General features: G+C 34.2%; 1 protein-coding gene across 7 annotated transcripts in view; it reads left to right on the top strand.

The window, feature by feature from the left end:
• Window positions 1-24979, top strand: part of st18 (ST18 C2H2C-type zinc finger transcription factor) — a 141000-nt gene extending 116021 nt beyond the window's left edge. For 4 of the 7 annotated variants that reach the window (XM_062022521.1, XM_062022522.1, XM_062022527.1 and 1 more), the window contains 11 exons: window positions 4985-5230; window positions 8369-8475; window positions 13671-13733; window positions 13879-13947; window positions 14074-14136; window positions 15708-15788; window positions 18194-18415; window positions 18500-18588; window positions 22745-22842; window positions 22936-23082; window positions 23163-24979. In XM_062022521.1, coding sequence (XP_061878505.1) covers window positions 4985-5230; window positions 8369-8475; window positions 13671-13733; window positions 13879-13947; window positions 14074-14136; window positions 15708-15788; window positions 18194-18415; window positions 18500-18588; window positions 22745-22842; window positions 22936-23082; window positions 23163-23303 — 1326 coding nt within the window. In that variant the 3' untranslated portion in view covers window positions 23304-24979. The remainder of the gene's footprint in view (window positions 1-4984; window positions 5231-8368; window positions 8476-13670; window positions 13734-13878; window positions 13948-14073; window positions 14137-15707; window positions 15789-18193; window positions 18416-18499; window positions 18589-22744; window positions 22843-22935; window positions 23083-23162) is intronic. The other 3 variants (XM_062022526.1, XM_062022525.1, XM_062022523.1) reach the window with 3 other exon arrangements.
• The last annotated feature ends 584 nt before the right edge of the window (window positions 24980-25563 follow it).

The raw sequence follows: 25563 nt of genomic DNA, 5'->3' as shown, positions 1-25563 counted from the left end.
TTCTTGGGACCTTTTGAAACAAATACAAACACAAATTTGTTATGCAGATACAGTACAAAGCTCCTATTCATTTAAAATAATCATGAGTATAGTCGAAATGTTGGGGGAAAAAGTTGTAATATTTTGACAAGTGTTTTTTGTCACTGTAAAGCAGTAACATTACGAGAAAAAATTTAAATATGCATATAAATTTGTGATATTATGAGATAGTAAAAAAACTTTTATTAAAAAATCCAGTCAGAGTATTAAGTGAAACATGTCATCATTTTAACAGAATAATGAGTTAATTTTAGTTGAAAAGTTACAACCATTTGTTTAATGTTTAGCATGAAAACAGTGTTAATTTCATGACAAAAAAATGTAATTTATGAGAATAGAGAAACAAGTCTAACTCTGATAATTAAGGTATAATATTTAGAATAAAATGGCATCAAAATTGTAATGTTATGTTATGTTATGTTATTTTCATTTATTATGCGCCCCACCAACCAACTGTTACATCAGCGCAGCCCGAGTGGAGAAACAAAAAAACAAAAAAAAACAGAGACTGAGACACACAAAGGAATCTAAACTAAACATTTAAGACTCACAATGAAAACATAAATTAAAAGTCATCTGCGGTAAAAAGGTGAGTTTTAAGCCGTGCTCTAAAAGAGTCTAGAGTAATACTACACCAATATGGATAATATTGTATATATTGAGTATAAAGTTGCAATATTACAATGAAAAAAAAATCCCAATCGTTGAAGAAATAATTTACAATGTTTAATATTTTTTAGAAAATGTTATAGAAAATAAATTGTTGTCATTTAAGGAGAATAAAATTTCAACGTATTGACCTATGTTATATTGTAATTAACTCTTGCACAAAACACATAACATACGGGGTCTGTAATTATTTTCTTAAAAGTTTTAATGTTACAAGAAAAAAATCATAATAGTCAAAGAAATAATGTGATTTATTAAGAATTTTTTAAAATTTGATTTATCTACATTATTAACTCTTACATAAAACACACTCAAAAACATATGGGCTCTTTAATTATCTTGTAAAGGTTGTATTGTTACAAAAAAAAAAATCATAATTTTCTAAGAAATAATGTGTATTATTGGGATAAAATGTCAAAGGTTTGAGGGAATTTCATATCAACATTATAGGACAATAAAATATTATTGTATCTTATTTTTTATTGACTTTTGAAGAAAACATAATGTATACAATTATATTTGCTAATTATTTCCTTCATGGGAAATTATTTTGGTTTAACTTTTAGGGATGTGAGCACCCTTTAAGAAAAATTGAGAAATATTTCGAACAGCACAAAGCGCTGCCCGCAAACCCCAAAAGAAAATTTAGAAAATCAAGACTACTTCCTGAAATTGGGTGCATGTAATACAATATATTTTACCATTAGATTAATTCTCATTTACATGTAATGCACCACATAAATTTGTATTTTTTAAGTTGATAAGGACAAAATAATGATAAAATCCACCACCGTCAACAAATTTACACTAAATTAACATCACCAATATAGCTATATAATATGTATGAATATATATCAATGAATATAAAAAGTTTGAGTGATTACATAATCAGCTAAGGTAGTGTCTCTCAAACAGCCACCTTATGGTGGTACTTGGCTCTCCAAGTACCACCATATTGACCAACATTAATATACAGTATCATTGTAGGCCTAACTATTCATTAAAACAAGGCAGAGGTGTTATTTAACAAGTATACTTTATATTTTGGCCACTATACCACTGTTTGGATATTTAATTAAGTGATTCTTTGGTACGCGTAGTACAGTTCAAGAATCACTAAGCTAAGGTAATAGACATGCATCACTGAAAGGTGGGAAAAATATTTGTAAAACAAATGTTTTAAGTGTATCCTAATAATAATTAAAGTCTCAATTTCCACACCGTTTCATATTTAATAAAGTCCATACATCTAAAACATCTAATAGAAGATACACCAAAAGACAAATAATGCAACTGTCTTAATTTTGCAGTTCAAATTTCAGTTTATAGGCTCCAGCACCCCCCGCAACCCCAAAAGGGACAAGTGGTAGAAAATGGATGGATGGATGGATGTATTATAAATGATAAATTAGCATGCTTAGGAGACCTCATGAAATGATTATGCCTTTACCTGGTCATGCATAGTTTGTCTTCTAAATGTGAACTCACTCCTTGTGTTTCGGTCCAGTAACATGATCTTCCATTGCGACACGACCACGTTTCCCATCATTTATTTCCTTGCGACAAATCTTACATTTCGCAAAGCCAGGTTTGTCAATCTTGTTAAACACAAGACTTACCGTATTTTCTGGACAATAGGGCGCACCAGATTATAAGGCGCACTGCCGATGAATGGTCTATTTTTGATCTTTTTTGTATGTAAGGCACATCAGATTATAGGGCGCATTAAAGGAGTCATATTATTATAATTTTTTTGTAAATGGAAAACATTACCTTGTGGTCTACATAACATGTGATGGTGGTTCTTTGGTCAAAATGTTGCATAGATAGTGTTTTACAGATCATCTTCAAGCCGTTTTCTGACCGTCGCTTCCGTATGCGCCGTTTTGTGGGCGGTCTTATTTACGTGGCTCACCTTTGACAGCGTCTTCTCCCCGTCATCTTTGTTGTAGCGGTATAGCGTGCAAGGACGGGAGTGGAAGAAGTGTCAAAAGATGGAGCTAACTGTTTTAATGACATTCAGACTTTACTTAGATCAAAAATGGAGCAGCATCTCCTCATCCGGAAACAACAACAGGGCCGGAAATGTGTCCCCTGAAAAACCATCCGACCGGAACTCTCTAATAATTGGGTGAATAATGTAAACTCACTACACCGGTATGTTTTAGCGCTTTCATGGCGAGTTCACTGACAGATATAAGTAAGAACTTTACACTACTTTATATTATAAATGGCAACAGCGGAGGATGAATGTCCCATAACAAGAAGATAGAGGAAAAGAAGAAGCTTATCGACTACGGTGTCGGCATGGACTACAAAGGTGGATGTGCACAAATTTTCAGGACTTATGCAGATCCCAAATACAGATCAGCAGGTACCAGAAGGTAACAAAAGTTACTTTTGCATGTAATTGCAAAACAAAACGCCAGATAATATGTCTTTCCTTATACACACACCATAATAATACTTGTATGTTTAATGCGCCGACAATCCATTAAGCAGTGCAGCTTCATAGCTTACCAAAGTTGTACTAAAACATTTTGATAGATTTTTGAGCGCCGTGTGTAATGTTCTATATTTTCCATGGAACATAAAAAATGTTGGTGTTGTTTACTTGAGTCATATTGCCATCATAGTGCGGTCTACACGTATCTCTTATGTTTGACTGCCATCTACTGGTCACACTTATCATTACACCATGTACCAAATAAAATTGCTTCGAAGTCGGTAAGCGTAACCAGAATTATTTTCGTACATTAGGTGCACCGGGTTATAGCGCGCATTGTCGAGTTTTGAGAAAAAAAATATATTTTAAGTGAGCCTTATAGTCCAGAAAATACGGAAGTTGTGTTTTAGCAGCAGCATTTTCCAGCCAAGAACAGCGGCAGGGAGTTTTAACGTCTGCATCAAATTTTGTAACATCAGACTTCCAGTTAAATTTCACCATGTTTGTCCTTCGTTTACAATGAGCTCACATCCTCGCATACTACCATCACACTTTTATTGATAAGGATGTTGAACGTCACTTAAGTCTGTCTGCCCGTCTGTGGCGGATACCTACACCACAAAAGAATATTATAAAGCCACAACACAACAACTTTCAGCTACTGCACGATTGCAAAGTGAAGTGAAGTGAATTATATGTAGCGCTTTTCTCTAGTGACTCAAAGCACTTAACATAGTGAAACCCATTATCTAAGTTACATTTAAGCCAGTGTGGGTGGCACTGGGAGCGGGTGAGTGAAGTGTCTTGCCCAAAGACACAACGGCTGTGTCTAGGATGGCGAAAGCGGGGATCGAAACTGGAACCCTCCTGTTGCTGGCACGGTCGCTCTACCAACGCCACAACACATACAAACGCCACAAACCAATAACATAAAGCTGCAACACAACTTGAAACCACAAAAGACATAACGGAAGTGACAACAAAAGTGACAGAGGAGCAAGTTTTGCCAACAGACTGACTCACTGAGGCGAAAGGTTGAAAACTGTGTCATGAACATATTATATTCGCCATGTTGGTCCTATTAGCTCACAACCTCACTTGCGCCTAGCTTACTTGTATCTTAACACTTCCATGGCCTGTTAAAATTCTTAGAATAACCAAAATACCAACATTTTCTTCACATTATATTTTTTTATTGATATTTCATTTAAAAAACGTGGACGTGATATATTGACGCAAAAATTAAAGTTAAAAAATGCGTGTTTTTGCAGAAATTTCCCATGCCTGAACTTTTAATGCCACAAAACAGCTTTATGAGTCACTGAACAATACACAAAAAAATCCTGTATGCCACATGAAAGCCTTTAATTTTTTTGTCTTGCTTTAATAATGCTGACCTAGAAGTAGCGACAGTACCCCCTAACACCCCTCTCTGCTGCCAACTTGCTTGTGTGTCCTAGAAAACACATGACACAGCTGTCACTGTAAAAAAAACTACACACAAGTGATTATTCCTCTCTTTGTGTGTGTGTGTGTGTGTTCAGTCGAATTAATGCTGGCTTACTTTGTCATTTTGTCTAGCCTGAGATGCAGTGTGTGTGCATTATTTAAATACTTTGTTGTTGCTTGAAAATGAAGATGTTTACAGAGGAGTTGTGTTTAGCATATCGCTGCTGTCACATTCTCTCTTAATGCTTTATTTACGCCAACTTCTGTGTAATTACTACACCCTCAAGTTACTTATTTTTACCCTCAAAGTATTTAAATTATACATTTTTAACATATTTAACAGTTGGATTTAATGAAGACTGACACCCTCTTTGCCTCCAGGACATAAACATAGAGGTGGATGAAAACGGCACCCTGGACCTGAGTATGAAGAAAAATAAGGAAAACTCAAAAGCTCAAACAAAGACACCTTCGAACGAAACGCCGCCGTCTGCAGAGTTTGCGGTGGCCAAAGGGGGCAGCATGCTGATCGGCCCCACCTTCTACCATCCACTGTGTGAGAGGGACAGCTGGGACAGCCCCGTCCACGTCAACTTCAGCAAAGCGCACGTTTTACACGACAATGAGGTATGCAAATTGTGTGACAAGGTTATTACGCGTTTATTTTCATATATACTCACAGTTACAAGCGGCCCTCTGAAGGCAGCCATAATTGTGATGTAGCCCCTCAACAAATACAAGTTTGACACCTCTGCTCTAACTGGACTCTTCATTAGGTACACTTGCACAACCTATTGAGCATAGACAAAGAGTGCTCAAACCGTCTACTCTAATTGATGCCATGCAAAAAAATTAATAAATAAAAAAATAATAATTGATGCCGCTCCTCAATGAAGCATTGAAGAACAGAAAGTGACAGATATTTATCATAATGCAGTATTTTAATGAATTATAACAATTTATCTGTAAAAAAAAAAAGAATATATATAAATATATATATTATTATTTAGTAATTATTAGACAAAATAAAGTTTTTCCCTCTAATATGTGTTTAATAATTTTTTATTTCAATGCAACAAAATATATATATTTATTTTTTATATATATATATTTTTTTTCTTCGTACCAATTTGTCATTTAAATATACATACATTTTTTTTTTTTTTTATTACTTTTTTAAATAAAATTAATTACACTTCTGAATTTGGATAATTCATGATTGATCACAGTAAATTACTTACTTACATAATTTAAATTCACTTAAAAAAAATACACTGGTATTTTGAAACAAGTGCAATTTTATTTTTTTAAATGCTCTATTCACACTTTTTAAGAACATGCGATCATTTTTAAAAGGTTTATTATTGCACTGTATCAGTTTGGAAAATGCTGTTTCTCAGAAAACTCAACTAACAATTTAACTTTTAATAATATAAATACCTCCCAAACTGATGTTTTGCTTCGCTGGTTTCAAATATATTTTCTGGGTGATGGTTTATGAAGTGGTGACCAGTGACTAGTCCAGGGTGTGCAGCTGGATAGGGTCCAGGTCCCCCTGTGACATCCAGAGAGACAAGGGATGGAAAATGGATGGACGAATTGTGGATTTATCAAGTAGCTCTTCAGTTTCCTCCTATGTCCCGCAATATATATATATATTTTTTGGTGATTTCCCTCTATGCGGTGCGAAGTGACTGGCTGGAACCGTATCGCCTTAGAACGCTCGAGACGAACGTGGCGCGCTTTGCATTGCAGAACGCAGACTTTCGTACCTCCACCAAATAGTTTGTGTTTTCGCCAGAGTTTCTTTGACTTTTTGTCAGCAACATAACTCAAACATTTATGGATGGATTTTTCAGGAAATTTCCATAAAAACAATTCCTACAAATACTACAAACCCGCTTCCCTTCCTGTTTACGGCGTTACACGTCTCCACCGTGTCAAACCCCGTGCTGCGCAGAGGATTCTGGGAGGTGTAGTTTTTTTCCCCAGACCTGGCAACGCTAAAGCGCCAGAAAAAAACTACACAACAAGTTTTTGTTGATACTGTCATGCGTCAATTTTGTAAAGATATTTACAATATCGTTACACTCCTATTATTACTATTATTAATGTTGTATAAAATAAAGGACACCTCAAATATTTTTTTTTTCTGACCTGGCCAACACTAAAGCGGCAGAAAAAAACTACACAACAAGTTTTTGTTGATGTCCATGCGTCACGGAATTATTGTAAAGACTTTGAAACCGCATTATAGCAATATTTACAATGTCGTTACGCTCCTATTATTATTATTATTATTATTAATATTATACAAAAAGGACACCTCTCAAATATATATATATATATATATATATATATATATATATATTTTTTTTTTTTTTTTAATTTATTTATTTATTTTTTGTCATTTTTTACTTTTAATAATTTTTTTCTTTGTTCTTTTTCCTTCATATCATTTTGTTAAGGACTTTGACTTGGTAGACTGTGCTCTGTTTCGATAAAGCATGATTCCAAAAAATGTACCACAGTACGTTTTTTTAGTCTGAGGAATTTTTTTTAACTCCAAACAGTCACACTTTTGAATTGTGATTAATAATTATGATCAATCACAGTCAAAAGCTTGCTTGCATAAATTAAATTGCCCCCAAAAAATACCCCAATATTTGACACAAATACTATTTTATTGTCAGAATGTCATGCACAAACCTTTTTTTGATGTTTTACTAAACATACATAATTTATTTGTTCATATAAATGGTTTATTTAAATGTATTTTGAAGTGAAATTCACCAGCAAGCACACAAGTTGGTGTCTCCTCACTCGACTTTGCACTGATGTATGCAGTGAAATGTTTTTTAAATTTTTTATTTAACCTTTATTTATCCAGGAAAAAAATCCCATTGAGATTAAAAACCTCTTTTTCAAGGGAGTCCTGGCCAAGAGGCAGCAAAGGTACACATAAAATGACATTCACATTACACATTAAAATGACAGGATGGATATCAAGTAAAACAGTTACAGATAATTGAGGCTCCTTCAAATGCTCTCAGTTAAGATTTAAAAGCATTTAAAAATTGAGTCATCTTCCAGTCTGATCCCTGACCTATCACAACCCTTTAGGTAACCATCCACAGTTAAAGGAAAGTATCATGTGGGGTCAAAATACATTTTGTGAGTAATCTGCATTGATACATGGTATATTTTTTTAAAATTTAGACAGCCCTAGTTTTTTTTTTATATATATATAATTTAGTCCTTCTGTAGTCTTCTAAGTCAGCCAAAAACAAAAACAAAGATAATAATAGGGCCAATAGAAATAGTGCCAGTAGAAACAAAGCCATTACAGAGCGCCCACTAAACTTCCACAATGCTCATTGGCCTAAATGTTTCTTAATCTGGGTTTTAAGGCTTTTATTTTCTTTTAATTTCCCAGGTGGCATTCGTTTGTTGTTTATAAGAGGGGTTAGCTCATGTGACCCGCTTTCTATAACATCTGGTGACTTGTCTGTAGAGAAAGAGGAAATCCATACGTCATGGCTGCACATCATCATATAAATACCACGTGGATTACATTTAAATGGATGTATGCTTTGCTAGCGTATAAGTATCCTTGAGCATAATCTCTTTGCTTTGCACTCTCACCCCGGGGTTTGTCTTTTAAGAGTATTAAACGGGCGACTTTCATTAATTAGTGACTTTTAGGTCAGCGCGGCTTGTCGCCAGACAATTTGGATATATGGTTTTGTCTTTGTGTCTTTCAAGCAGGAAGATTTCGATCATGTCAACATGGAGGGTGATCAAGGCGAGGCGGGCATGATGAGCTCCAAGGCTAAGATGTTGCTACGAGATTCAAAGAAGGAGCTTTTGAGGTACGTCATGCGACTTTGGAGAATGTGGTCTCACTTTTCATGCATTCGTAGTCTTAAAATATTATTGTTAATAAGATGAGAAAATCTCTCTGAGCTCCTGATAATGCTTCCCAACATTAGACAGAAAACTTGTTGCAAATGAAGCAACAGCGCCTCTGGTGGGTGTAATCAGGCAGTGCACATAGTAGTAGTTAAAGAGGCCATTATATACTATTTTACACGCGTCTTTTTTAAGGTCAGAGATTAGGCCACCATTTAACCTCGATGCTGGAATTTAGACCAACGTGCTTTTACTTAAGTTCTGCTGTGTGACTGTAGCTGTAATCCTAATAAGATGTGTTTGTGTTATATGCAAGCTAGCCACTTTTTACACTATAACAAAGCAAAAAAAACATTTACATTTTACTTTAAAAACTGGCGGCTCAGTCACCAGAATTTTAAAGTAAAAGCAGTGGGTTTTTTACAGCATATAAAAAAAATTAATAAATGGAATAGAAAAACAATACCACTGTTTTTAGCAGTAAAATTCAAGCAACAGAGCTGCCAGTTTTTTTTTTTTACCGTAAAATCGTGTTGTTTTAATGTTGTTTTTTTTAAATGTTTTAGTGTTTTACTATACCTGTATATGGATAAAAACTTTTACAGTCTACAATTTGATTGATAATTTATTTTGAAATCATAGGTCAAGCAGATATTTAAGTACAGTATTTATCTTTATTTTAACAAAAAATATTTTTGGAATACATGTTAATATAATATTTAGATTTTGATAATAAGAAGATAGAGAAAAAGAAGAAGCTTATCAACTACAAAGGCGTACCTGCGCAATTTTTCAGGACTTATGCAGGTCCCAAATACAGATCGGCAGGTACCGGAAGGTAACAAAAGTTGCTTTTGCATAATATTGGGAAACGCCAGATAATATGTGTTACCTTATATACACACACACCATATTAATACCCGTATGTTTAATGCGCCGACAATCCATCAAGCGGTGCGGCTTCATAACTTACCAAAGTCGTACTAAAACATTTTGATAGATCTTTGAGCGCCGTGTGTAATGTTCTTTATTTTCAATGGAACATAAAATGTTGGTGTTGTTTACTTGAGTCATATTGCCATCATATTGCAGTCTACACATATATCTTATGTTTGATTGCCATCTACTGTTCACACTTATCATTACACCGTGTACCAAATAAAATTGCTTTAAAATATTGATTTTGAAAAGATATGCAATTGCATGCAGTACATGATTTTTACTGTCAAAAGGGAAAGAACAAATATATTTAATAAGATAAGATTAAGCATTTTATTAACGCATAATATTTCCAGGCTTTCGCGGGCTACATGAAATAATGTGGCGGGCCAGATTTGGCCCCCAGGCCTCGAGTTTGACACCCGTGCATTAGAGGGTGGGACAGGAGGAAAGAAACGTTAGCAACACTAGCATAACCATGTAAGCTAGATGCTAACATTACATTTTAACAACGACATCCTGCTAGGTTAGCTTCGTCGTTGAAGAAAAACAACCAAACTTACAACGCCCATGTCTGTGGCTGACAGATGGCAGTGCTCCAGGCCATTTTAAGATGTGTAGCGAGGCTTGCGGTGGAAGGTGCCAAAAATATTGATACGGCAATATATTGCGATATTTTTTCTACTGATATAAAATAGATTTTTAAAGTCTAGATATCGATTTTGTTCCATAATTATTATTTTTTTAAAGTCACATTTTGGGACGATTGTAGTGTTGCTGTACTGTTACCTGTCTAGAAAAAGTCGACAATTGAACATTTTAATTTCCCCTCGGGGATTAATAAAGTATTTCTGATTCTGATTCTGAATTGTATAGCACTTTTTTTTTTACTTGATCTACTTTCTGTACAGTTGCAATAAATGGAAACAGATGTTTTGAATTACATAATTTTTAATGCCGTCTGTCCAATCAATTATTACTGTCATGTAAGGTTGCACGATATAGACTATACACAGTACGATATGAATTTGGTAGACAGTAGAGCTTTAAATACTATCATTATATTGTGGTAATGCACATTGATGACACATTTCAGCTGTGTCCTGTGAATTTGATAGCGACAAACGACAAACGAACGTTGTAACGTCCTTGCTAGCCGGTTAGCAGCTAACTAATCCTTGCCTCAATGCCTGGAAATCAAGTAAGTTCCTTCCAAGTTTATCACCTATCACTAGAGGACGAGGAATAGCTAAATAAGCTATGCTACACACTGTAAAGGGATACAAATATCCTAGGTGATATATTTTGCACTTCTTTTTAAGTATCGACAGTAATGATACTATGTACGGTATAGTTTCAGTATCTGGTCACTAACACTACCATGAATAAATCAATAATTTTTAATTTTACACAATAGTTTTTTTATGTTTTTGTTATTGTTTACACCTCAGAAAATACTGTATGAACGTTTAAGGGCAATAACCAAAGTAAACTTGACTTATGTTTAGTTATTTTGCACTATTGACTTTATTTTGCTCATAATAGTGTATGTAATAAAAGGGAATATGGAAATAAATCTAATATTCAATTGTTATTGTTTCACTGCCATCCTGTGATTTGTCTTATTAAAATTGTGATTAAAATTTGAATCATTCAATGATCTTAAACATTTTAGGTATCAGTATCAGCATTGGTTTGATCAATACTGTAACCACTTGGTATTGGATCGATACCCAAACTTGTAGTATCTCTCAAAACTAATGTAAAGTATCCAAACAGCAGAGGAATAAGTCCTGAATACATTTTAACAGAAGTGTAGAAAGAACTATGTTACAACATTAATTATTTACTTATTAACAGTATTAATAAGTAGAATAATAGTTTTGACAAAATGATACAACTGGAAATGATTAAATATGTTACAACATATGTCAGCAGCTAAATTAGGAACCTTTGTCACCTGTTTTGAAATCGTTCTGTTGTTATTTATATAGCAAACAATATATTGTAATATATATCGTTAAGCTGCAATGTGTATCATTATATAAAAATTTAGGCTGCATTTTTTTCAACCCTTGTTTAGCGCTTTTAATTGTTTCCAGGCCTGAGTGTGGTTAATTACTTTCGGAAAAATAAACATTTTTAATTATAAATCGAATATTTTCATGGCTAGACAAAAAAAGAAAACATTTTATGACTAAATGTATTTTTATAATGTTATTAAAGCCCTCTAAACATGAAATAACCACATAGTCACTTTTTACACTTGTTTAATTAAAGTATAGTAGACATAATAATAGAAAATAAGACGTATACTGTACTGACTTTAGGAGCCATGGGCTCATCTAGTGGCCAATACTACTGCAGTATTGATATTTGTAGTTCATTTAGCTCATTTCTGCTTACGGTTATTTAGACCAGAAATACACATAATATGATTTTAAAAATCAAAAACAAATGTAGCAATGTAGTGAAGCCGCAAACGTTGACGTGCGTCGAGACTACTGTATCGCCATATCACAACATTGCAAAACATATTGTTCAATCCTTAGCCTTAGCCGTTTCTCTCAGGGGTGAGGGTGATAATAGATTTGTGTCAAATTTTGTGCTCAGAGGACACAAAACCTCCTGAGAAGCAGCGTCCACTGCAGTGGACATTTGTAATGATAATGATAATAATAACTTTTATTGATAATACACTTTTCATTTGACATCACATCTCAAAGTGCTACATATTAAAAGACACAAAAGCAAATTTGTGTCTCACAACAACTCACTCACATCAACACAATTCTTGCAATATAATATTTGAATTAAAAATTATAATAAAAGTCCTTCAAAACAGGTTGCAGTTTACAAAAGCTCTTGGCTGCTGAGATGATCTAAAACAGGGGTGTTAAACTCATTTTAGCTCAGGGGCCACAGGGAGGAAAATATGTGCACATGTGGGCCAGACTATTAAAATCATGGCATTAAAACTAAAAAATTAAGACAACTTCAGATTGTTTTCTTTGTCTTACTTTGGCCAAAAATAGAACAAACACATTCTGAAAATATTACAATAAAAATATAGAAAAAATACCGGCAGCAGTAAAGTCTAGATCCATGAAGGAAAGAAGAAAATTAATGAATGTTTATAACTGAATACATTTACATATGCATAAAAATGTATTTTCTTTTGTATTAAATTTTTTTTAACGAATTAAGTCAGAATTATGACAACCTTAATCATTTGTTTTCAGAATGGTTACTAAAAAGTGGGACCCGAAAATTGACTGTGGGACCCCATTTTTATGACTTGACGGGGTCCCTGGGACCCCATTTTGAAAATTCCTAGCACCAACACTGATGGAGTATTGGTGCGTGCAAAACAGCAGCAGGTGGCTGTGGCCTGCGGGCCGGCTCTAATACTAATCAAATATCATCCCGGGGGCCAGAAATAATTAATTCGCCGGCCGGAATTGGCCCGCGGGCCTTGACTTTGACAACCCTGATCTAAAAGAATGTTTTTTTGAAAATATACTCTATTAAAAAAAAAATAGATTTTTGAAAATTATTCATTTAGAATTAGAACAGAGAAAAAATTCTGATTCGGATGTGAATAGATTTTTTTCAGCAGTTGTGCATAAGATGATTTATTTTGAATAAATAAACACATGGAGTAAAAACAAATGTCCACTGCAGAGGATATTCCAATTAGAACATTCTTAAAAAGTGCACGCCCATGCAACCATCTTATTATATGTTTAAATAGTTTCTCTTTGAAGGTCCTAGTAATGGTCATGATCATGTTTTCATTCATTTTTTTACATGCCAAAAAGCTGCTCCATTACTGTAAGCGAGCCTCTTGACGATGGTCTTGTGCATGACTGGTATGTCTGCAGGTTCATGCGGAGAGGAAATGTGTCAAAAGTGAGTTTTACCTCCCGTGACAAAAGTCAATTGAACCAATCTGTGGTAGTTGGAGTGCATGTTCTGCAGAGGACCTCCTTTAGCTTTGTACCTGCACTGACACTAGCAGACGCCGTGAAACCAACATGACGTCTTTCTTACTAAACGTCTACTAACTCCTCCTCCCTCTCTGTTAATGCCCATGGGAAGCGTCTCCTCCTGGTCTAGTAAAGAGCTGAGCTGGGGGGGCGGAGGGGAGGGGGTGGGGCAGGTCTGTGGGAAGTGGCGTAATCTGTGTATTAAAATGTTTTGTGCCCTCCCGCAGCTGTCCGACCCCGGGCTGTGACGGCAGCGGCCACGTGACGGGGAATTATGCATCGCATCGGAGGTACCGTAATTAATTGCTCTCTCATTAGCATCAGCCTGCAGATAGTCTTGTACCGTCACCGCCTGTAGGGATCAAAAGAACGATTGCCAATATTCCCTTACAATTATGATTATTCAGCGGTTATTATTACTATTCCCTTCCTCAGTGTGTCTGGATGTCCGCTGGCTGACAAGACCCTTAAATCACTGATGGCAGCCAACTCTCAGGAACTAAAGTATGTATCTTCTCCTCCCTGCCTCTCCAGAATGCATATTTCTACCTACTTACTTTTGGCATATTTGCATGTAAAAAGCACCCGATCACCTCATCCTCATCCTCACCACCTCTCTCCAACGTGCAGGTGCCCAACACCTGGTTGTGATGGATCGGGACATGTGACTGGGAACTACGCGTCGCACAGAAGGTAGCAATGGCTGTGCATTGGTAGGGTGGGAACAGTCATGGCAACTGTGAAATACATTTGTCAGTTTCATGACATTTTAGCAGATGGCCGAAGTCTCACTTTATGCCGCAAACATGCTGTACTTTTTCGTTTCTTGTTTGTTTTTTGATTGATTTAGTTGGCTGACACTTCTTCTAGGCAGCTTATCAACAAGTGTTAGGGCCACAGGGAAGGGAAACATGATGTGGGAAGATGAAAAGTTAAGGAAATTGTCCTATTACTTTATGAGACATAATTGTAATATTACAAAAGGTTATGAGTAAATATCCAAATTCGTGATAATATTGATTGACTATTTGTAAACTATTTGTAATGTTATGTCTTGTTTTTTTTTTACTAAATAAATCTTTAAACTTGTTAAAAAACTATATATTTTTTTTCCCAAGTCATATTACACATTTTAGTATTAAGATTGTTCCTACATAATATTACTACTTTATTCCCATAAAATAATCACTTTCTAAGTTTAAAATTCTAACTTCTCCTTGTAAAATGTCCAATTTATTCTTGTTAAACTAGGATTTTTTTTCACCTTTTGACATTACGACTTTATTTTCTGTAATGTATTGTTTTTGTGCAACATTACGATTTTGTTCTCTTAAATGCATGATTTTTTTTGTAGTGACATTACAATTTTAATATGTTATATTTATATTATTTGTTGTTGTGACATTGCCATTTTATATTCCTAAATGTAAATATAATGTTTGTTGCAACATTTCGATTACATTTTTTAAAAATGTTTTACGTTTTTGTTGCAACATTCCGCTTTATTCTCTTAAATTCATCATTTTTGGTACAATTTTGTTGTTGTAATGGTACTATTTTTTCTTGTAATATTATGACTTTATTGTAATTATATTGTGACTTTTTTGGATACAATTCCAAGTTTTTTCAACTCTATTCTTATTAAATTGCGATTTTCTTTCTTGCAATATTACGACTTTATTGTCACATAATTACCTCAATTTGCTATTTTACTGTCACAAAAGTACAAATCCTGGATATTAGGATGACTGTCTTCTTTTTTCAAATAATATTCTTAATTTCTTTTTACAACATACCTTCAACGTTAATAAGATTGAAATATTTTACTGGTAAAATTGCTATTTTGTTAGTATTTCTGCTTTTTTTTAAAAATAAAATAATATATTTTTCTTGTAATACGCCGTAATTGTCTTAAATGTATTACTTCAATTTTGTCAATTTAGGAGTTTTTTTTCTGGGAAATATAACTTTACTTTCACAAAATGTTTTTATCATTAAATGTAAATTGTATTATTTTATTATTGTAAAATTGTGTCTTCTCATATTATTATTATGATTAATTGTCTTTAAAAAAAAAATATTCTGACTTAGTCTTATAATATTATGTCTTTTTTCTGGTAATACTTCTACATTACATGTTTTCTTGTATCATGCATCATTCGTATTTCTGTGGTTTCCTAAGCCAAACAAAACAAATGAATGTGATGTTGGGATACATTTGGTTGAATCAGTAAAATGCTGACTGCGCTATTATTCCCTTGCAGCCTGTCAGGATGTCCACGTGCCAGAAAAGGAGGCTGGAAGCTCACCCCAAGCAAGGAGGACAAAGATGAGCAAGAGCTTAAGTAAGTAACGTTCCCCTCCTCCTAGTTCCTGTTATTTCGCCTGCGTTCACAAAAATATAAACAAAAGAGACACGAAAATTGCGACAATTTACCACGCTTTGTGTGCCTGCGGTGTTCTAGCTGGAGGCCATCAAGTTAAACAAAGAATATCGTAAGCTTTTGTGCTCACATTAGTGAATTATTTTCCAAGGATTAGCACTGTGTTTTGTGGGATTGTGTGTGTATTTTTTCCCAACACAAATATCAAGCTTATCACTCTCCACTGAGTGCTTTCTTTGTAATTATAGGAAGAAATGTTGCCCACAGCTTAATCATCACACTGTGGGAAATCAAATATATATATAATGTAATTGATTTGTGTGACATACTGTACTATCGCAGCCTTTGTTGACTTGTACATCTGGACACTGATTTTTCTTTTTAATTACTAAAGCAAAGCCAGCAGCTTATGTGTATTACACTGCTATGGATCTCATGAACACATGAAGTGAGGAGGAGTAGGAGCTGACAATAGCAGCAAATGTCCCTAGATGATAGTAAACACATGTCTCTATTGTCCCGTAAAACTGTGGTGCTAGATGGACGTTTTTTCGCAGGATCATCTCAGCACACCTTTTAGCAATAAGGGAAAAGAATGACTCCCCCAAAAAGGATTTCGTTTAGCAGGAAGATGCATGGCATTTACGTGTAATTCGTGTTGCTCCATTACTGACCCGCGCACTAACATAACGACTCGAATGTAACTCTTGATGATGAAATTCATGTCCATTAAAGTTCAGCGTGGATTAGGAACTTACGGTTAATGCGATTATTTGAGTCCATTTCTAGTTTTGGCCACTTCATTTTTAATCAGCATTTGGCTGGATTAATCAACTTAATGGTCAACAAATCTTCCGGTCCAGTTATTGAAAGAGATTGTTTTAATGATCATCCTCGCATACATATAAACAATCGCACAATAAAAGTGCTCGTTATTTTGGACCCTTTTGAAATACAATTAGTGGCCACTACATTAGGCGCACCTGCGCAATAAGACAAGATACAAGCTTCCATTGTTAAAAAATATTGTTTAGTTTTTCCATGTATTAATTTAACATTGTTTAGAATAAGACTGAAAGCTATTTCTAATATTTTGAATTACCAAAATAATCACTTTCTAAGTTTAAAAATCAAACTTATTCTTGTAAAATTTCCAATTTATTCTTGTTAAACGACCTTATTTTCTCAAATTTAGTGTATTTGTGCAACATTATGATTTTATTCTCTTAAATGTTAAAATTTTTTTGTAGTGACATTACAATCTTAATATGTTATATTTATATATTTTTTGTTGTGACATTGCGATTTTATTTTCCTAAATGTATTTTTATTTTTTTGTTGCAACATTACAATTTTTTGTAAAAAAACATTTTTATTGTTTTTGTTGCAACATTCTGCTTTATTCTCTTAAATGTATAATTTGTGTCTGTAACATTACAATTTTCTTTTCTTATGTGTATAAAACAAAGTGTACAAGAGTTGAACACCACTGAAAACTCACATCCCTTTAGGAAATGATACTAATAACAATAATAAACGCAATGAGTTCAATATTTTTAGTAAATTTTTTAAATTAAGGCAACTTTTTATAAACGTTGCCACAGTATGCAAACTACAACCACAATATTGTTTTTTATCTTTATTATTAATTTGAAAAAAAAAAAAAAAAATTAATGCCTTAAAAAAACAAATAAGTTTGTAGTTGAATTTATTGAAGGCAGATATCAAGCAAAATAAAAATACTAATTCAATAATTTTTTATGTTAAATTGTTTAAATAGTTTATATTTATCAAATCGTAGCAAGAATAAAACGACTCTAAATTTTATGACATTATTTATTAAACAGATCATTTTAGCCATTTTGGTTAAATAAAGCCACGCAATAAAAACTATGATATGTTTAATCTAAGACCATGTTTAATGCTCAATAATTTCTATTAAATGATGTATTTATTTAATAACAATGCAAATAATGTACTAATAAAGTACAATAAAATGATAAAGCATTTTTAATATTTTGAGGGAATATATTTATACATTTTGATGAAAGCCACAAAAATAACAGTTTATTAAGGGAATCATTGTAAAAATCACTTGTTAAATTAGGTTAGATATTTTATTTTTATTTTCCAAAGATACAATTTGGTGGACTAAAAACTCCAAAAAAGTGTCCAAAAATGTTTGAAAAAAGTTGTACCCAAAAATTGTTTCAATGGTAAATTGGAGCACAACTATATAGATGTATTTATTGTGCTGAGATGAGTTAACTGATTGTTACAAACAACATAGCTTCTTTAGTGGAGGTGTACCTAATGAAGTGCCCCCCCCATCTTTTTCTGACGTGCGATGTCTGTCTCCCTGCCAGGTGTCCTGTGTTTTTCTGCGAGGGGCAGGGACACATATCAGAGAAATACACATCCCACCGCAGTGAGGCCAGTTGCCCGTTGGCCGCCAAAAAACAGAAGGAGTCGTTCGTCAACGGGCTGCCTTTTGCTTGGAAGAACAACAAGCAGGAGCTGCCTCACTGTCCTCTGCCCGGATGCAACGGCCTCGGACACGCCAACAATGTGTTTGCCACGCACAGAAGGTCAGACGACACTTCCACCAGGCTTAAATCTCACTTAGCTTGAACTCAATTTCCTAATTTGTCTTTTTGTTTTCAACACGCTAGCTTGTCAGGATGTCCGCTGAATGCACAAAGTATTAAGAAAAAGCACTCGGAAGAGGAGATGATGACCATCAAACTGAAAGCCAGCAGCGGTAAGTTAGTTAGCGTGCAAGCAACAGGACACAACATTAGGTCCCTTTTAAAAAGAGACTATTTGTGACTTTGTGAAATGATTGTTCTGTTTTTAATATGATGGTTCTTGTAATTGAACTGCACTGCACATAGCATGCAGAGTACTGAGATGGAAATATTACAAAGAGTAAACGGCACCGCAGATTACAACCAAATTGATTGTTCAGGTGTTCCTACTGAAGTGTCCAGTGAGTGTAAATCAGCGGTGTCAAAATTGCAACCAGGTGCCATTTGCGGTCCAAAGTAATCTTTAAAAAAAAAAAAAAATTACAGTCATCTCTCGTTATTGCTGTTAATAGGTTGCAGACCCTACTGTAATAATTGACTTTCCTCTAAGTCCGGCCTGGGCAATTATTTTGACTCGGGGGCCAAAATTTGAGAAAATAATGTGTCTGGGTGCCGGTACATCTATTTTTAGGAACACTAATACAAAACCTCACAATAATGTCTGATTGAATGCTAAAAATGTTATGACAGATCACCTGAAAAAACGGAATGGAATTTAATTTTTTTTTACTGAATGAGACACCCAGAATGTACATGAAAATAAAGAATGTGGGATTTACAATATTAACTATGAACGATAAAACACTGAAAATTGACAACATACTGTATGAACGTCACACCCCCTCTTGTCCGACATATTTTACAATCAAGCGAAACGCAACAAAAATGCAACAAACACAGCGAAATATGAACGCAAAGGGTAAAATAAAGGGTAAAATAAACCCACCAACAATCTTACACATCTGATATATCATTAAGCTTTAGAACTTTGTTGTAAAAAACCCCTCCGCGTCTGTCTCTGACACCTGCATTTCAGGCTGGCCGCTCTGGAAATACTCTGTGGAAACGCTCCCCACCCACACTGCTTTGTGCCTCGTCTGAGCTGCTGTGACTTAGATTACCATAGTAATTAGTAGGGCTGTGAATCTTTGGGTGTCCCACGATTCGATTCAATATCGATTCTTGGGGTCACGATTCGATTCAAAATCGATTTTTTTTTCAATTCAACACGATTCTCGATTCAAAAACGATTTTTTTCCCGATTCAAAAGGATTCTCTATTCATTCAAAACATAGGATTTCAGCAGGATCTACCCCAGTCTGCTGACATGCAAGCAGAGTAGTAGATTTTTGTAAAAAGCTTTTATAATTGTAAAAGACAATGTTTTATCAACTGATTGCAATAATGTAAATTTGTTTTAACTATTAAATGAACCAAAAATATGACTTATTTTATCTTCGTGAAAATATTGGACACAGTGTGTTGTCAAGCTTATGAGATGCGATGCAAGTGTAAGCCACTGTGACACTATTGTTCTTTTTTTTATTTTTTATAAATGTCTAATGATAATGTCAATGAGGGATTTTTAATCACTGCTATGTTGAAATTGTAACTAATATTGATACTGTTGTTGATTATATTCATTTTTGTTTCACTACTTTTGGTTTGTTCTGTGTCGTGTTTGTGTCTCCTCTCAATTGCTCTGTTTATTGCAGTTCTGAGTGTTGCTGGGTCGGGTTTGGTTTTGGAATTGGATTGCATTGTTATGGTATTGCTGTGTATTGTTTTGTTGGATTGATTAATAAAAAATTAAAATACAAAATTTAAATTTATATAAATAAATAAAATAAAAAAATCGATTTAATTTTTTTTAAAATCGATTCTGAATCGCATAACGTGAGAATCGCGATTGGAATCCGAATCGATTTTTTCCCACACCCCTAGTAATTAGTATATCATGCAAAAGCGCAGATTCCAACCATTGAAATACTTTGTATAGTTCAAAACTTATGGTAATTTGAAAACATCACTGCACATCATAATGGCAGCTTCAGTTTCCATCTTAAAGATCTAAAAAAATTATTTGGGAATGTCCGGTGGGCCAGATTGAAAGACTTAACGGCGGCCCCCGGGCCTTAATTTGCCCATGTCTCAAATATTTTCATTGTTTGAGTATTAAAAAAACAAAACCGATACTGACCTTTTTAAATATGTTTTTTAACATTAACAGAGCTTTGAAGACATTAAATAATACATATACAGTAAACTCTTTTTTCCGGACTATAGAGCGCACCAACATATAAACCGAACCCAGTAAATTTTAGACACACATATTTATTTTTTTTTTATATTTACGCAGTACCGTACAAGCTGCAGATATATACGTTGTAAAGTTAGTTATTTACAAAGAAAGATTTTATAAATGTTTATTTACATACCTTAATTGTTTCCAAACGGTGCCAGTAAAACGGCAGTAAAACGGCTTATTCAAACACAAAGGAAGTCATCGTCATGGACCCACGAGCTTCGGAACACTCAATAAGTCCACGGTGACGTGTTGGTGAATTTACTGAGGAATTTGTGAAATCGAAACAATACAAAAAAGAATGCCATTGTATAAGTCAATAATACTAACACAGACTCTCGTAAACTTGTTAGCATATTGGCTAATGCTAATGGCGCTTGCTCGATTACATTACGATAGGACGTACAAATATGCATGAAAACACAGACATCACACACGGGACAGTTTAGTAAGTATGACTAGTTTTAGTTATATTGTAAGACTTACAAATGTTGTTTGGAGTGATGAATGAAGAATCAATACAAGTAGAAACGCTATGGGCGACTAGAAGACGGAACGGCATTTGTACTTCCGGTTTAAAGCACTAAGAAAATACTGTAGACGTTTACCCTGCAGCACCTGCAGTGAGCAAACTCGTCCAAAAGATGGTGCCATTTTAAAAAATAGTACATATACTGTACTTTAATACATATAGGACATAAATATGACAAACTGTAAATGAATATAGATTCACACAACCACTAACCTGTAATACTGCAACTTGATGATTATCTGCTGTAAAATACCTGAAACAAGTACCTTCATCTTGCCGTTTTTATGCTTGAAAATGATTAATTTGGGTCATAAATATCCCACATTTGCTTTTTCAATTACAGGCTACATTTAAACGCGGCACAGCGAGGAATCGTGATATGATTTAAAAATAAATATATTTTGACAAATTGACTGAATAAATGAAAAAAAACAACAACACATTTTTTTTTAAAAGTTGAAATGTTGATATTACTACTTCCTATCATAATATTAATAAAATAAGCAGCAAAAATTTAGAAATACAGCAAAACAATATAATGTAACATGAAGAAGATATTAGACTTCGACTTAGACAAACGTTATTGATTCACAAAGTTCCACACAGTAGCTCAATTACAAAGGATGAACAGGGTAATGATGGAAAGGATAATGCACACAAGGGCACAAAAAGAGGGCGAAAACAAAAGGTATAAAGTAAACTAAAAATGTACCACAGTAGCAATAAAAAAAATAACATATATGTTATATTTATATATTATATATACAGTATACAATATATACTGATATATTATTTTTTTATATAATATATACAATATATAACAAATTCCAATTACCATGTACAATATTACAGTATATTGTACATGATGTTGATAGTATTAACTAATAACACAGATTTAGTCTTTATTGATTTTTTTTTATATATTAAAAAAAAAAAATCCAAGCATATTCTACAATTTTTTGGTCCTAAACTAAGTATTTTTAAGCATAAACATTGCTAAATAAACTAAAAATATCAATACTACAGGAGTACTGGCCAGTAGAATAGACCACGCTGTTCAGCATCGTGGCCCCTGATTGGCTCAGCCTTAGGCAGCATTGCCATATTGGATTTAAAAGTGTAATGGTGATTAAAGGGTGGTAATTCATGTCGAGAGGGCTCTCATAATGTTGAAAATCTTATTTAGAAGGTTTTAAACATTTTTTAATGATCTAGCTATGAAAATATTTAAGTAATAATCAATGATTCCTATTTCGAGGAAATTAATTTATGGCAGTCATGACTGGAACTAATTAACAGCTATAAACAAGGGACCACTGTATCAATTTGCCATTACCAATTATGCAAATTATACAATGATGTCATTTTGAGGCCATGCCCTCACCACAAATTGATTTCCTGTCTGTGGGAAATGCTGATTATTATATTTACAATTGTGTGTGTTTTTTTTTAGGAGCAATGAATTGTAATGTACAACTTGTGACCTCTCCAGGTATTGAAAACAAAGAAGAGAGTCTGGAGCAAGACATCAAGGAACTGAACGAGTCCAACATCAAGATAGAAGCAGACATGATGCACCTGCAAACACAGGTAAGCATCGACTCCGACGTGTCTCTGAATAACAGCCCGAAGCCTCCCGTGTTCTCGACTTGACTGTCTCGGTGGCTCTTTTCTACCCGAAAGCAGATCTCGTCCATGGAATGTAACCTGAAGACAATTGAGGAGGAGAACAAGATCATGGAGCGGCACAACGACGGCCTTCTGAAGGAACTCGCTCGCCTTAGCCAAGCCCTCATTAGCAGCCTCACCGACATCCAGCTGCCTCAGATGGTACAGTAACACTTCTCAAGTACCACGTCAGACTTTCATCATTCACTTTGTTCCACTAAGCGTCCGTGTTTTGATTCCAGGGTCCCATCAGCGAGCACAATTTCGAAGCCTACGTGAACACACTGACTGATATGTATAACAACTCGGAGCACGAGTACTCGCCTGAGTGCAAGGTCCTCCTGGATAATATCAAAAAGGCCATCAAGGGCATCCATGTTTGATTTTAGGCATCCACTGTAGCTCCGTTTCCCCCCGAGGAGTGCAGCTCAAAGCACGTGGAAGACTACATTTTAAGACACGTTTGTATTGATCCTGGTGAGAATTACACTCCTCCTGCACTTAATTATCATTTGTTTGCTTGATTTGAATCTTTCTGTGTTCATGTCATTCCTCCATGACGGCTATTTATTAATGCTATATTTGTCCATCACTGTATTTATTATTATTTCATCCATTTATATTTATTTCTAAAGTTGTAAATGATTGATAAGTCAAAAAAATGAATAAATTGTTTTTTATTCTGCACAAGCACATTCCAATTTTATAACGGCGCACTTTTGCCATCTAGTGTCGACAAACGTGTATAGCGGTTAGCTGGCCCTTAAAAGTAAAACTACACCAAAACTTTTTTTTTTTTAATAAAAAAAAAAGCTTTTCTATTATTTATTGGAATCTGAATGTATGCTATATTCTTTTAAAAAGTATATTCCTAATGCAATTCCACTGTAATGTTTTATTTGTTTATTTTCGTTGAAACAACAACAGCAAAAATGCAACAAATCCACTTTTTTCCAAATATAGTTATTAAACTGCCTTCTGTGCGCGCGCACACACACACACACACACACACACACACACAATCACACACACACACACACGCACTCAGACGTGGTGTGCATGTCGTATGTGCCTAAATGTATATGAATCCATAAGGAAAAAAATAACAGTACTGTTTTGTTTGTGGTAGAACAATATTATGTGGATGGTGTCTCATTTCTATACACAATATACAGTACAATTATTTTCATATATAGGAGCTCGTGTTCTTAAAGACATTTTTTTTTTTTTTTTTTACTCTCGGTAGCTCATCAGACTGCAAATAATTGTAATGTATTGTTGTTGCAAGCATTGTGAGGTTAAAAAAGGGAAGGGAGTTCAAATAAACACACAGCTGGACTCCTGTTTATTTTTAAAGTGCTTAAAAAGCCTTAAAAACATGTTTCACGTATTTAACATTTTGACTTTTGTATCACACAAGTCGGATTTAAATATTAAAATAAAATGAAATTAGAAACAGAAAAAAAGGTAGCTAAAAATCAAAGATCTTATTGATGATTTACATGTTTGCACTTTTGTTTCATCCCACTGCTCTTGTTATAAACACAATTTATAATCTTCCCTAATTTATTTCCCACGTGTTGCCAAGCATAAATAGTTCAAAGTTGACAGCAAGAGCCAAATTATTCCAGCCTTTTATCCATGACATTTTTCAATCTTATCCTAATTATTTTAAATGTAATATTTTATTTATAGTTTCTTATATTTATTCCTACCACACAGACACACAAACACACACACATTTGCTCAGGAAGCTCTGTGAATAATATAGATTTTTTTTGCCCCCGTTAGTATTTGATGTTTTGTAATGTGAAACGCTTCTTTTTGTGTACCAATATTATTAGTATGAAAATATGAGATTGTATTGTATTTTACTCTTTTTTTATTTATTTTATTGTTAATTATTATTTCACATTATGACGTAACGCTTTGGATTTTCAGTTGAAGTGTTTGTACATTCAAAACTTCCTATTTACTTTTACGATTTCCTAATAAATCAAATAAATCAAGATATGCGCTGTGTTGTACAGTTTGTGTATGGTAGAAATAAACTTTTCAAATACGCTGCATGTTTGGGCTTTTTTATCTTATTTACCTTATGCATTAGTGGCATCTAGTGGCCAGAGATGCACATTGCACCCGGAAGTGGGTCGTCGCCAATGGAGGCTGCTAATTGAATAAGTCACGTCGCTCACGTACAGCCTTTTTTTTTTTTTTACCCGTTTGTAAATTGGACCAGAACTACTGAGACCAGAACATTGGACCCCATTTTCCTGCGCAGTTTCAATGTTTTTTGCTCCTAATTACAGTTAATCTGCTTCCACTTTGTCAAAATGGCAGGTGAATCTGATGCTCTCATCCTGCTTGAAGTCACGTGACAGCACTACGACGTGAGGCTGTTTTTTGAAATATCTATTTAACGATGCGTGTTTACGTATAAAAGGTCCAACACAAACTATTATTACACTAACTTGAATAATTTTACTCAGAGCCAAGCCAAGAAGACTACAGAACTGCTTTGGTACTTTTGGCCTTGTTTTGCGGTAGCATGCTAACTTTTAGCATGTTAAAAGCCTACTGAAATTAAATGTTTTTATTTAAACGGGGATAGTAGATCCATTCTATGTGTCATACTTGATCATT

Source organism: Entelurus aequoreus, linkage group LG16, assembly GCF_033978785.1.
Source record: "Entelurus aequoreus isolate RoL-2023_Sb linkage group LG16, RoL_Eaeq_v1.1, whole genome shotgun sequence".
Lineage (NCBI taxonomy): Eukaryota > Metazoa > Chordata > Actinopteri > Syngnathiformes > Syngnathidae > Entelurus > Entelurus aequoreus.
This window is presented reverse-complemented; position numbering and strand designations above follow the sequence as displayed.